The sequence below is a fragment of the Cervus canadensis genome, chromosome 22 (assembly GCF_019320065.1).
Source record: "Cervus canadensis isolate Bull #8, Minnesota chromosome 22, ASM1932006v1, whole genome shotgun sequence".
NCBI classification, from domain to species: Eukaryota; Metazoa; Chordata; class Mammalia; order Artiodactyla; family Cervidae; genus Cervus; species Cervus canadensis.
Window position 1 is genome coordinate 47,126,289 of NC_057407.1, and position 12,853 is coordinate 47,139,141.

General features: G+C 42.6%; 1 protein-coding gene across 1 annotated transcript in view; it reads left to right on the forward strand.

The window, feature by feature from the left end:
- The window catches only part of SCN10A (sodium voltage-gated channel alpha subunit 10), an 87,850-nt gene that overhangs the window by 43,140 nt on the left and 31,857 nt on the right, over positions 1 to 12,853 (forward strand). Inside the window, exons 13-14 of the mRNA XM_043442367.1 lie at positions 4,118 to 4,356; positions 7,534 to 7,707. Of these exons, the coding sequence (XP_043298302.1) occupies positions 4,118 to 4,356; positions 7,534 to 7,707 (413 nt within the window). The remainder of the gene's footprint in view (positions 1 to 4,117; positions 4,357 to 7,533; positions 7,708 to 12,853) is intronic.

The window sequence follows — 12,853 nt, forward strand, 5'->3', positions numbered from 1 at the left end:
TAGTTTTCTCAATGTTGAGTTTTAAGCCAGGTTTTTCACTCTCCTCTTTCACTTTCATCAAGAGACTCTTTGATTCCTCTTAACTTTCTGCCATTACAGTGGTATCCGCATATCTGAGGTTGTTGATGTTTTTCCCAACAATCTTGATTCCAGTTTGTGATTCATCCAGCCCAGCATTTTGCATGATGTACTCTACATGTAAGTTAAATAAGCCTCGATGTACTCCTTTCCCAATTTGGAACCAGTCAGTTGTTCCATTCCTAGTTCTAGCTGTCACTTTTCTTGACCCACATACAGGTTTCCCAGGAGACAGATGGTCTGGTATTCCATCTCTTTAAGAATTTTCTACAGTTTGTTGTTATCCATACAGTCAAAGACTTTAGCATAGTCAACGAAGCAGAAGTACATGCTTTTCTGGAATTCTCTTGCTTTCTCCATGATCCAGCGAATATTGCCGATTTGATCTCTGGTTCCTCTGCCTTTCCTAAACCCAACTTGCACATCTGGAAGTTCTTGGTTCATGTACTGCTAAAGCCTAACTTTAAGGATTCTGAGCATAACCTTGCTAGCATGTGAAGTGAGTGCAATTGTATGGTAGTTGGAACATTCTTTGGCATTGCCTTTCTTTGGGATTGGAATGAAAACTGACCTTTTCCTGTCCTGGGGCTACTGTTGAGTTCTCCAAAGTTGCTGCCATGTTGCAACACTTTAACAGCATCATCTTTTAGGATTTTAAATAGCTCAACTGGAATTCCATCACCTCCACTAGCTTTGTTTGTAGGAATGCTTCCTAAGGCCCACTTAACTTCACACTGCAGGATGTCCAGCTCTAGGTGAGTGACCACACCATCATGGTTATCCAGGTCTTAAGACCTTTTTGGTATAGTTCTTCTGTGTATTCTTGCCACCTCTTCTTAACCTCTTCTGCTTCTGTTAGGTCCTTACCATTTCTGTCCTTTATCATGCCCTTTCTTGCATGAAATGTTCGCTTGATAGCTCCAGTTTTCTTGACAAGATCTCTAGTCTTTCCCATTCTGTTGTTTTCCTCTATTTCTTTGCTTTGCTCATTTAAGAAGGCCTTCTTATTTCTCCTTGCTATTCTCTGGAACTCTGCATTCAGTTGGGTATATCTGCATTTCTTCCTTGCCTTTTACTTCCCTTCTTCCCTCAGCTATTTGTAAAGCCTCTTTAGACAACCACTTTGCCTTTTTGCCTTTCATTTTCTTTGGGATGGTTTTGGCCACTGTCTCTTGTACAATATTATGAACCTCCACCCACAGTTATTCAGACACTCTGTCTACCAGATCTAATCCCTTGAATCTATTTGCCACCTTCACTGTATAATTATAAGGGACTGGATTTAGGTCATACCTGAATGGCCTGATGGTTTTCTGTACTTTCTTCAACTTAAGCCTGAATTTTTCAATAAGGAGCTCATGATTTGAGCCACAGTCAGCTCCAGGTCTCATATAGAGCTTCTCCATCTTCAGCTGCAAATAACGCAATCAATCTGATTTTGGTATTGACCATCTGGTGATGTCCATGTGTAGAGTCATTTCTTGGGTTGTTGGAAAGGATGTTTGCTATGACTAGCATGTTCTCTTGACAAAACTCTGTTAGCCTTTGCCCTGCTTCATTTTGTACTTCAAGGCCAAACTTGCCTGTTTTTCTGGGCATCTCTTGACTTCCTGTTTTTGCATTTTAATCACCTATGTTGAAAAGGACATCTTTTTTTTGGTGTTAGTTCTAGAAGGTGTTATAGGTCTTCATAAAACCGATCAACTTCAGCTTCTTTGGCATCAGTGTTTAGGGTATCAACTTGGATTATTGTGATGTTGAACGTTTGCCTTAGAAACAGAATAAGATCATTCTGTCCTTCTTGGGGTGGCACCCAAGAACTGTGTTTTGGACTCTTTTGTTGACTATGAGGGCTGCTCCATTTCTTCTAAGGGATTCTTGCCCAAAGTAGTAGATAGAATGGTCATTTGAATTAAATTCTCCCATTCCCATCCATTTTAGTTCACTGATTGCTAAGATGACGATGCTCAATCTTGTCATTTCCTATTTGACCACGTCCAATTAACCTTGATTTATGGATCTAACATTCCAGATTCCTATGCAATATTGTTCTTTATCTGCTTCATATGTATTCACAAACTTAGATTTTAAAAGGAGTGATCCAGAACTTCCCTGGTGGTCCAGTGGTTGAGACTCCACACTGCCACTGCATGGGAAGGAGGGGCACGGGTTCAATTCCTCGTTGGGGAATTTCCACATACCATGCAGTATGGGGCAAAAAAGTGATCTAGCACACCCTGGAGAATTTCAAGCTACCACTGAGGTTTGCAAGAAATTTAACAGTCTTTAGTTTTCAAACATGGAAAAATTGTTCCAGTATACTTCATGGCTGTAATTTTTACACCTTATAACTTAATTTTGTCTCAGGCTCATGCTGAGTGTTAGAAGGCAATTTCAGTAAATTAATTGTTAAACTTTACTAAATCCTTATTAATTCAGGTTCCATCAGTCAGGTAGGAATCCACTCAGTCTCCCCAGGGAGGGATCCAAGTTCTAACTACTGACAGCAAACCAAGAGGTGGAGGAAGAGAGCGGCCACCTGACACTTGAGTTCCCCAAGAGCATGGCTGTGCCCTTCTTACCCTGAGTATAAGACTTGTCTCCTTATCCAGCCTTTGTTTTGCCTCAGGGTGTGGAAAGCATGGACTTAGTCATATCCAGTTATTTATCCCCTCTGGACAATTTTTAAATGTCCTATGCTGGAGGAGGGAGAAGGGAGCTTGGATGCTGGTGTGTCCCTGAGAAGGGGCTCTGGCTCTCCACTCAGTCCAGGGCTGGATTCTCACTGCAGGGGAGGGCACGGTGGGCAATAGACACCGAAAAAAGAAAGAAAGAAAGAAATCTGAGGGACTTGAAAACAGAGCCGATCAGCGCCTTACTTGCTAGCCAGAGGTAGCAAGTCTTAGAGAGAGACTGGCATCCCTGGCACAGCATAACTGTAGGGTAGAATGGGCCAGTAACATATCTACATAGAGAGGCCCGAGGCAGCCTCACAGGCTGCCCTGTGGCCCTGGCATGACAGGAGAGTGTTTGGATGATCCCTTTGTTCCCACTTAAGGCTACAGAAGGAGATGAGTGAGAGTTAAACAGGGAACAGCCATCTCCATGGCTCTCCCACCAGCTACCAGATGGGAACATTGATGACTCATGTGAAATACACTTGGCAATGACTAAGGACCAGCTCAACCCTCCGCCAACCTTGAGATCCCCAGAACTCAGACACAACATCAGATAATGAGTAGTAACAGACTTTGATTTAACCCAAATGAAGTCCCCTAGCTGGGGACTTGATGCATAAATTGAGTTCAGTTACAGGAGGAAAAAGCCTTAAGTCACATTTTTTTGCATACCTGTGTTTGTGTTTTGAAAAATGAGTACCTATTCCAGTAACAACAGTGTGTATGCACTCTCATTTTTCCTCATGGATAACTATTTAATAATTACTCATCAGCAGAGAGTGAGAATTAGAGAGGAGGAGGGAGAAGCTGGAGGAGAGGAAAGGTAGTGAGAAATGCAGGTCTGGAAGACTGGAGGACTGAAATGGAGAAACACGGCAGGATTTCTGGGTGGTGACAAGCTGGGAGCAGTCAGCATAGTTTTGTTATTTTTTCCAACCCAGTTCAGTAGGTTGGGTGCAGGTACAGAGTTGTCTGCATGTTGGGTTTGTTCAGAGTGGGGTTTTGCCAGGAAAGTACAATGGAGGAGGAGCTGGAAAGGGAACATAGGGTTGCCAGGGCATATAAGGAGGGGTAGACATGAAATCTGATCTGGGTAAGTTGAGAAGCAAAGACATGATCCCTATGAAGCAAAATGGTTAAAAAGTGTACAGTCCATGGTTTAAAGGACCGAATGGGGACAGAGGTTGGGGTGCACTTGCTAGACAACAGGAAACGGTAATCAGAGCGAGAGAGGGTGAGCACTGAAGTGGAAGTGGGAGGTGGTAGTTATTAGTAATTACAAGGTCTGGGGGCTGGCCATGGGGTGGGGTTCTGAGTCCGTGCCTGGCTGATAGTTGTCACTGACCACACCTGTGATGCAGAACTTGAGGAGTCTAAACAGAGGTGCCCACCCTGCTTGACCAGCTTGGCTCAGAAGTATCTTATCTGGGATTGCTGCCCCACATGGGTGAAGCTCAAGACGCTTCTCTTCACAATTGTGATGGACCCCTTTGCAGAGCTCACCATCACCCTGTGCATCGTGGTGAACACCGTCTTCATGGCCATGGAGCACTATGGCATGAGCCCCGCCTTCGAAGCCATGCTCCAGATCGGCAACATTGTGAGTGAGTGCCCTGGCAGCTGCTGCCCACGCTGTCAGGGTGGGGGCGGCTCTGGGTAGGGTGGCGGCATGCCCTCAGTCACTGGAGTGTTGATGTAGCTGGCTGAGAGCAAGGGAACAGTGTGGGAGATGCGTGGACACTAAGCACAGAAAGTCAAGTCTGGAGGACCAGGCTACGCTGGTGGGAATTGCTTTCAGATAAACAAACCCAGGGAAGTGGACTGAGAGAGCCCTGACCTAGGGGCAGCAGGTCCCCCTTCCCCCTTTACAGAACTTAGGAAACCCCACCCCCACCCCCACTGAATTCTCAGGACTGTAGCTGCCTCTACCTTGAAATGACGATAAATGCCACTTTCCCATCTAGAGACAGCCTATGGACTTGCACATTTCCTTCCAATTCTATGGCTTTTGTGACTGCAAAACACAGTGGCTATGGTTTTTCAGTTCTGTCTTTTAAGAGCTGAAAGGGGACGGGAGGGAGGGAAAGATAAAGAGGAGGGAACATGGGACTGTGGTTGCTGTCATCACGTAAGCATCAGGGAGTCCCAACTTTTTTTTTAATCTGGTTTAGACAGGACTCTCCTTTAAATTTTTTCCTCCAGAACTTTTTAGTATTGTTTTCTTTTAGCAAGATAAAATCCTACCAGATTTCCCTACATGCTGAGTAAAGTATCAGACTCAGAGGAGAACTATCCTCAGCCTGTGTCCCCATACTAACAATGGCCAACTTTATTTGACCACCTACTTCAGACCCCACATGACCTCAGATGCTTCTCATCGGTTATCTTATTTTATTTTCACAAAAACCCAATATAGTAGGTGCTATTATTATGCCCTTTCACAGATGGAAAAACCAAGGTGCAGGAGGTTAAATAATTTGCCCAAGGTCCTAGAGGTGAGCAAGTGGTAGCATCAAGATTTGAACCCAGGCCAACTGGCTCTGAAGGTCACACTTCTCAACTCTTGAGTGCTAATCCCCTTTACAGGACTGCTAGTGTGTGTGTGTGTGTGTGAGGGAGCAATTGTGCATGTGAGTGTATGTGTGTGTATGTGAGTGTATGAGAATTGCACCAGAGCAAATGACAGGGAGTGTGTGCATGTGTGTATGGGCACACACATGCACACAAGAAAAGCAGAAGCTGAGAGGTCGGGGTCCTGCCTCCATGTCCCCCCACAGTGTCCACTCCACTGGGTGGCTTACCAGGTCCACCAGGACCATACAGCTCTTCTAGCTCCTTGCAGGCTGCAGACAGGTAGATGGAGGTGTCCCAGAGGAAATGTGACTTCTCTGGAAATCTCTCCTGTCCCCAGAATTCACGGATGTGAAAAGGAGGCCAGTTGGTTCTGGGACGCTGTGGAGCCAGCGTGCCTTACATTTCAGCAGCAAGTAGGCTGCTGTACTGTGCTGTGCTATGCTATACTTAGTCACTCCATCACGTCTGACTCTCTGCAGCCCCATGGACTGTAGCCCACCAGGCCAGAATACTGGAGTGAGTTGCCATGCCTTCCCCCAGGGGATGTTCCCAACCCAGCAACAGGACTGGGGTCTCCTGTGTTGCAGGCAGATTCTTCCAGCTGAACTACCTGGGAAGCCCCAGCACACAGGCTAAGAAGTCATATTCTATTTAAAGTTGATCTGGAAAGGGGAAAGGGAAAGAGAATGGAGAGCTTATTGCCAAGAGTCATCATAGACCCTAAGGGTCCTATGGAAGAGATCTCTGAGCCCACACCTGATTTTACAGTTGGAGAAGTTAAGGCAAGAAAGACTAAAGGCCTTTACTGCTGTGACAGAGTCCAGTGTTGTTTTTTGAAAAGAAAGAAAGGCAGGCACTGTGTGGTGCTTATTCTAAGTCAGGTGCTTTATAAATGTCATCTCAGCATTGCAACAGTGCTACGAGGTTCTCACCACCTCACAGCCCAAAAGAGAGCATTAAGACTCAGAGAGGTTAAGTATCTTGCCAAGGTAACACAGATGGTGAAAGGAGCCAGAGGAGACCAAGGTCTCTCTAGGGCACAGGACCTCACCCCCCAACACACCACACCACACCACACCACACTGACTTGCCTACAAAAGACACTCAGGAGATGCTCTTTGCGTCTCATAGGTGTAGTCTTATGGCATCAGGAAAGTCCCTTAAACTCTCAGTCATTTCCTTTTCTGTAAAAGGGATGTAACTGCTTCTGTTTGCCAGGCTGGCAAGAAGCTCTGATGAGAGCAAATGAAAGAAAACTCCTGGCCGGGTCTTTGGTTTCTTCCTTACCTGTCTCCTCCTTTCCCTGCTGGTTGTTGCGTGACCTGAGCCTGGCCTTAACCTCTCTCAGCATCATAATTCTGTCCTGCCTAAGACCATTAAAGATACTTTAGAGCTGAAAGAATCTTAGAGACAATGTATCATTATTGTTCCTGCTAATAGCTATTATTGATTAATGAAGAACTATCTGCTGGGACCTTTGCTAAGAACTGCATATGCATTATCTCACTTAAGCCCATCACGTTGTTGTTGCTTCATCGCTCAGTCGTCTCCGACTCTTTGTGACCCCGTGGACTGTAGCCCAACAGGCTCCTCTGTGCATGGGATTTCCCAGGCAAGAACACTGGAGTGGTTTGCTGTTCCCTTCTCCAGGGGATCTTCCCAACCCAGGGATCAAACCCAGGTCTCCTGCATTGACAGGCGGATCCTTTACCAGTGAGCCACCAGCAAAGCCCAAAGCCCATCATATAGATGAGGAAAATGAAGTATAGAGGATGCACTCCTTGTCCAAGCTCATACAAGCTAGGAGTGGCTGAGTTGGTATTTTTACCTGGGCCTGTGTTGCCCCACAATCCCTGCCTTTAAACAACTGAACCAGATTGACCTCTTATTTACATAATTATATAATAATTATTGTCCTAATGATTATCCACTTACTCTGTGTCCAACACCATTCAAATGGAAACACTGAATCATGGAAACACTAATGCATATTACCTGAACACTGGTCCATGGATTGCTCTATGCTGCCTCACTGAGTGTTCCCGTCCCTCGTCCTTTAGGAGTCTGCAGATGATATAGAAAGTGAATAAAAATGAAGTAAGGGGGTTTGCCACTCTATAAACAAGACATTTCTCCCCTGCCGTTTGTCATTGCCCACAACCTCACAGACCCCGCTGAGATGAATCCCTGTTTCTGTCTGCAGGTATTTACTGTGTTTTTCACTGCTGAAATGGTCTTCAAAATCATAGCCTTGGACCCCTACTATTACTTCCAGAAGAAGTGGAACATATTTGACTGCATCATCGTCACCGTGAGCCTGATAGAGCTGGGCGCAGCCCGGAAGGGGAGCCTGACAGTGCTGCGGACCTTCCGCCTGGTAATGTGCTCTCTTGGTGATTTGGGGAACCCCTGCCGTGACATACAGGGAGGCTCTCTGCTGGAAACAGACTCTGTCCTTTGGGGACTCCACCTGCTGACTTCCTCTTCCGTCCCTGTGGGAGGATGCAGGTGCGGCTCCTGGGAGACTTGGTGCTTTCCACTCATTCAGAGTGGGGCCCTTCCCTCTCCAGGGCCCCCTCATCTGCCCCAAGAGGGGAATGCCCATCACCCCATTGTTCTCTTACCAAATACAGTAGATGACAATCACAGCAGCTACTGTTTCCTGATCCCTGGCGATACATGAAGCACAAAGCTAAACCCTCAACACAACCCGCCTCGTTTTAGGCTTACATCACCGGGAGAGAGTTGCTTTTACTATCCCCACAGAGAGATGAGGAAAACTGAGACAGACTGGTTAAGTGCTGACCCAGTCTCCCCGCTGCTGAGTGAGCCTCGGATGTGCACTTCGAAGCCCGGCTGCCCAACTCCAGTCCCCCCTCCCCAACTCGAGTCCCCCCTCCCCTCATCTCAAGGAAGTCATCTTCCCTGGGTCCCCAAATCACTGCCCCAACGTCTCACCCACCTCAGAAACCACCTCCTACTAGTCTCTTGTCCAGGCTCTTCTCCCAGCTCAGTTCTGGGACGCCCTCTACCAAAGGGGTTCCCCTATTCTTAACAAAAGCAATGTCCCCATGTCATCTGTGTCTGTAAGGCAAATCACCAACCTCGTTTTATTTCTTCAAGAATATTGTGGCCCCAGGAACTCCCTAATGGTCCAGTGATTAGGATTCTGCCCTTTCACTGTTGGGGGCCAGAGTTCAATTCCTGCTCCAGGAACTGAAGTCCCACAAGCTGCGCTAAGTGCCAAAAAAAGGATACTCTGACCCCTGTACTTCATATCATTTTGGAATCAACTTGCCAAGTTACATACCCACATACACATAAAATTGTTGGGGTTTTTTTCTATTGGGATTGTAATAATACCTAGATCAGTTTGGGAAAAAAATATAACCTTTACGTTATGTAGTCTTCTGATCCATGAAAATGGCACACAATCCATTTATTTTAGCCTTTCAATAGTTTTATAATTTCTCTGTGAGGGACTCCCTGCATATTTTTTGTTAGATATATTCCTAGATATTCCCTACTTCATTATGCTATTTCAAGTGAAATCTCTTTTTAAATGTTCTTTTCCAGTTTTTTTTTGCTAACATTTTGCTATTTATATTTTTGTATCAGATAGCTCTCTTATTAATTCTCATGATTTATCTATGCAGTCTTTTAAATTTGTTAACACAATCATATCATATGCAAATGATGAGCTTTGTTTCTTTTCTAATCTTTATGCCATTTGGTTCTTTTTATTACATTACTGTGCTGGTCAGGACATCCAGTACTGTTGAAAAGAAGTGTTAATAGCAGACATTCTTGCTGTTTTCCTGATCTCAAAGAAAATGCTTTCAGTATTTCAGCATGTCTGATATTTGTGGCAGAATTCTTTTTTTTATCAGTTTAGGAGGCTCTCTTTTGTTAAGAATATTAATCATGACTGGATGTTTAATTTTATTAGACAGTTGTTCTGCATGATTAAGATAATCACATGATTTTCACTAATCGGTTAAAGTGGTGAATTATACTAATTGATTTTCTAATGTTAAGTCAACCTTGCATTCCTGGGACAAACCCAACTTGATCCTGATTTTTTTTTATATATACATTGGAAAATTCAGGTCACCAGTAATTTTTTTTTAATTTGCATCAATATTGATGAGTAATATTTGGCCTGTAATTTTCTTTACTTTCATTGTCCTTGCTAGATTTTAGTATCTAGGTATCAAGGTTATCCTTGTTGTTCAGTCAGTTGTGTCTGACTCTGTGACCCCATGGATTGCAGCACGCCAGGCTTCTCTGTCCTTCACCATCTCCTGGAGCTTGCTCAAACTCTTGTCCATTGAGTCAGTGATGCCATCCAACCATCTCATCCTCTGTCATCCCCTTCTCCTACCTTCAATCTTTCCCAGCATCAGGGTCTTTTCTAATGAGTTGGCTCTTCACATCACATGGCCAAAGTACTGGAGCTTCAAGGTTATCCTAATCTCCATAAAAATAAAGATTAGGATATCAAGGTTATCCTAATCTCCTTAAAAAGGGGTGAGGAACATTCCTCTCTTTCTATACCCGATCTTTGGGTAAGATTGGAATTATTTGTTTCTTATATGTATAGTAGAATTCAATAAAAAAGCCATCTGGAGGTCGAGATTTTCCATTAGTGATTTAATTTTCTTAATGTCTGTGAAACTAGTCAGATTTTCTGTTTCTCCAATTGGTTTTGGTAAGTTACGTTTTTTCTAAAAATTTTCCTTTCTTATCTGAATTTTCAAGTTTATTGACATAAAGTTGTATATGCTATGCTGTTATTTTTTAATGTTCCATATCATGTGTACTTGCTATCTTTGTCTTTCTTTAAAAATAGTGATTTGTGCTTTCTCTTATCTTTTTATATTAGTCTTGCCGAAGATCATCAATTTTATTAGTCTTTTCAAAGAACCAACTTTCATCTTGTTGATCCTCTCTACTTCATTGATGTTTTCTATTTCAATTAATCCTGCATAATTGCATCCTCTGTTCTACATATTTTATTTTTTCTAACTTCTTAAGACAGAATTTTCAACCTTTTTTCTTTTCCAATCTATTCATCGAAGACTTCAATTTCCTTCTAAGAACTGCTTTAATATTTAGAATTTTCCATATTTTTGGTTCTAAATATTGCCTAATTTCAAATTTGATTTTTTTCTGTGATTCAAAGGTTAATTAGAAGCATGGTTCTTAATTTTGATTTCTTTATGCCGTGGAGTTCCAGCTTGATTGTATTGTGCTCAGAGAACATACACTGTATGATTTCAATGCTTTGAAATTTATTAATAATCTCCTTTTGGCTCAGTACAGTGAAAATATTCCTTATGTGCTTGAAAAGAGTGTCTTCTGCAGTTGTAGGGGGCAACATTCTGCATATATATCCACTGGGTAGAGAAAGTTCTTTATATGGTCCAGATATTCTATATCCTTGCTTATTTTTGTCTGCTTGTTGTAGCAATTACTGAGATGGTAGTGTGTAAAAATATCTCCCACTCTGATTACAGCATGGTATGTTTCTCCTTATGGTTCTGCCTTAAGGCTATGTTCTTAAATGCATACATATTTTAAGTTATTATATCTTCCCAGTAGAGTAAAATGTTTATCCGAGAGAATGGACCTTCTTTATCCCTAGAAATGCTTTCTGTTTGATATTAATTAAGCAACTCTGTTTTCTTTTAGTTTAGAATTTTCCTGATATATCTTTATCCATCCTTTTACTTCCAGCTTTTGTGTATCTTTAAGGTTTTTATATGCCTGTTATAAATGGTAGACAGATTTTAGATTCTTATTCAGTTCTGACAATCTACTTTTTGTCTTCTAACCAAAGCATTTAGCCCACTTATTTTATGGTGAATACTGATATATTTGGATATGTGTCTATCATTATATTCTGGGTTTTCTATTTGCTTCCTCTGTTCTAGCATTTTTGTTCTGTGCCTCTTCTTGATTTATTTTGAACTGTTTGTTTTTCCTTGTTCCATTTTTCTCTTTTATTGGTTTGGAAATACTCTGTTTCTATTCTTTGAGTGGTTACCTTAGAAATGAGAGCAGGTATTGTTAATCAAAGTCAAAAGTTAGCTAAAGTCTTTACTTTCCAGGTCAACTTTTATTCTAGTTCCCCCTTCCCAGCTTCCTATTTTATTAAGTATTTTAATTTTATCTTGCTTTTTAAAAGCTGTATGACTTAATCAATTATAAATTATTCAAGACTTGTGCCAGCAATACCCAAAATTCAATAGCTTAGTCCAATAAAAGTATATCCCTCACTCAAGTCGGAGTCTTATGCAAGTCAGTCAGCTCTAGGTGGGACTCCTTTTAGAAGGGACTGTGCCATGTATGAAGAAGGCCTCTACAACCTTCAAAACTTGCCTCCTCCTTGTGGAAATATGACCAACTTACACAGTCAAAGACTTTATCAGTCAGGGCTCATGATTTCTTTTGTAATACAATTTCTTCAAAACTTAGATGAATTCAGACGTCTCTGTGTATCATACACTCAGAGTGCTTTCTTTGGCCAGGTTCTCTGTTCTGCTCTGTTTCTTTGCTTTCTTGTCCCCACACCTCTCTCCCTCAAAGGGTGGCTATACCATTAATATGATCTTTGCTAAGATGTGCTTCATTTCATTGAAACCTTTAACTGGTCTTGAACACATAAAGACTTAATCTCATGGCCTACTCTTTGAGGTCTAAAGCAGTGTACTTCCCTAAAGCCATACAGCCAAGTGACTCAGTTATACATTAAACTTCTGGATTCTGTCTCCTTTTGTTTATGATCAATGAGCCAAATATCCCCAGAGCACATTTATTTCTTATAAAGTCTGTTTAAATAATTAGTTAGTTTAGGCTGTGTTCATCTTGGTTATGGCATGCGGGATCTTCCTCGTGTCGTGTAGAATCTTTTGTCGTAGCGCACAGGGTTATACACAGACTCTCTAGTTATGGCACAGAGTGCACAGGCTTCAGTAGTTGTGGCGTGTGTGCTTGGCTGCCCCGTAGCAGGTGAGACTTTAAAAAAAATTATTTTTAATTGGAAGATAATTGCTTTCCCATGTTGTGTTGATTTCTGACATACAACATGAATCAATCATAGGTGCATATATGTCCACTCCCTCTTGAACCTCCCTCCCCTCCCACCCCATACTAACCTTCTAGATTGTCACAGAGCACTGGGTTGAACTCCCTGCATCATGCAGCAAATTTCCACTGGCTATCTATTTTACATATGGTAATGTGTGTGTTTCAATGCTACTGTCTCAATGTGTCCCACCCCCACCCTGGCCCGCTATGTCCACAAGTCTCTTCTCTATGTCTGGCATGTGGGATCCTAACTGCCCAACCAGGGATCGAACCTGTGTCCCCCACATTGCAAGGCAGATTGTTAACCACTGGATCACCAGGGAAGTCTGCCTTACAATGTCTTAACAGTTGGTTACAAGACAGTTGGTTAAAACGTAACTAATTACAACTGACACATGATACTAAGTTTCTGTTCTACAGACCCATCCCCT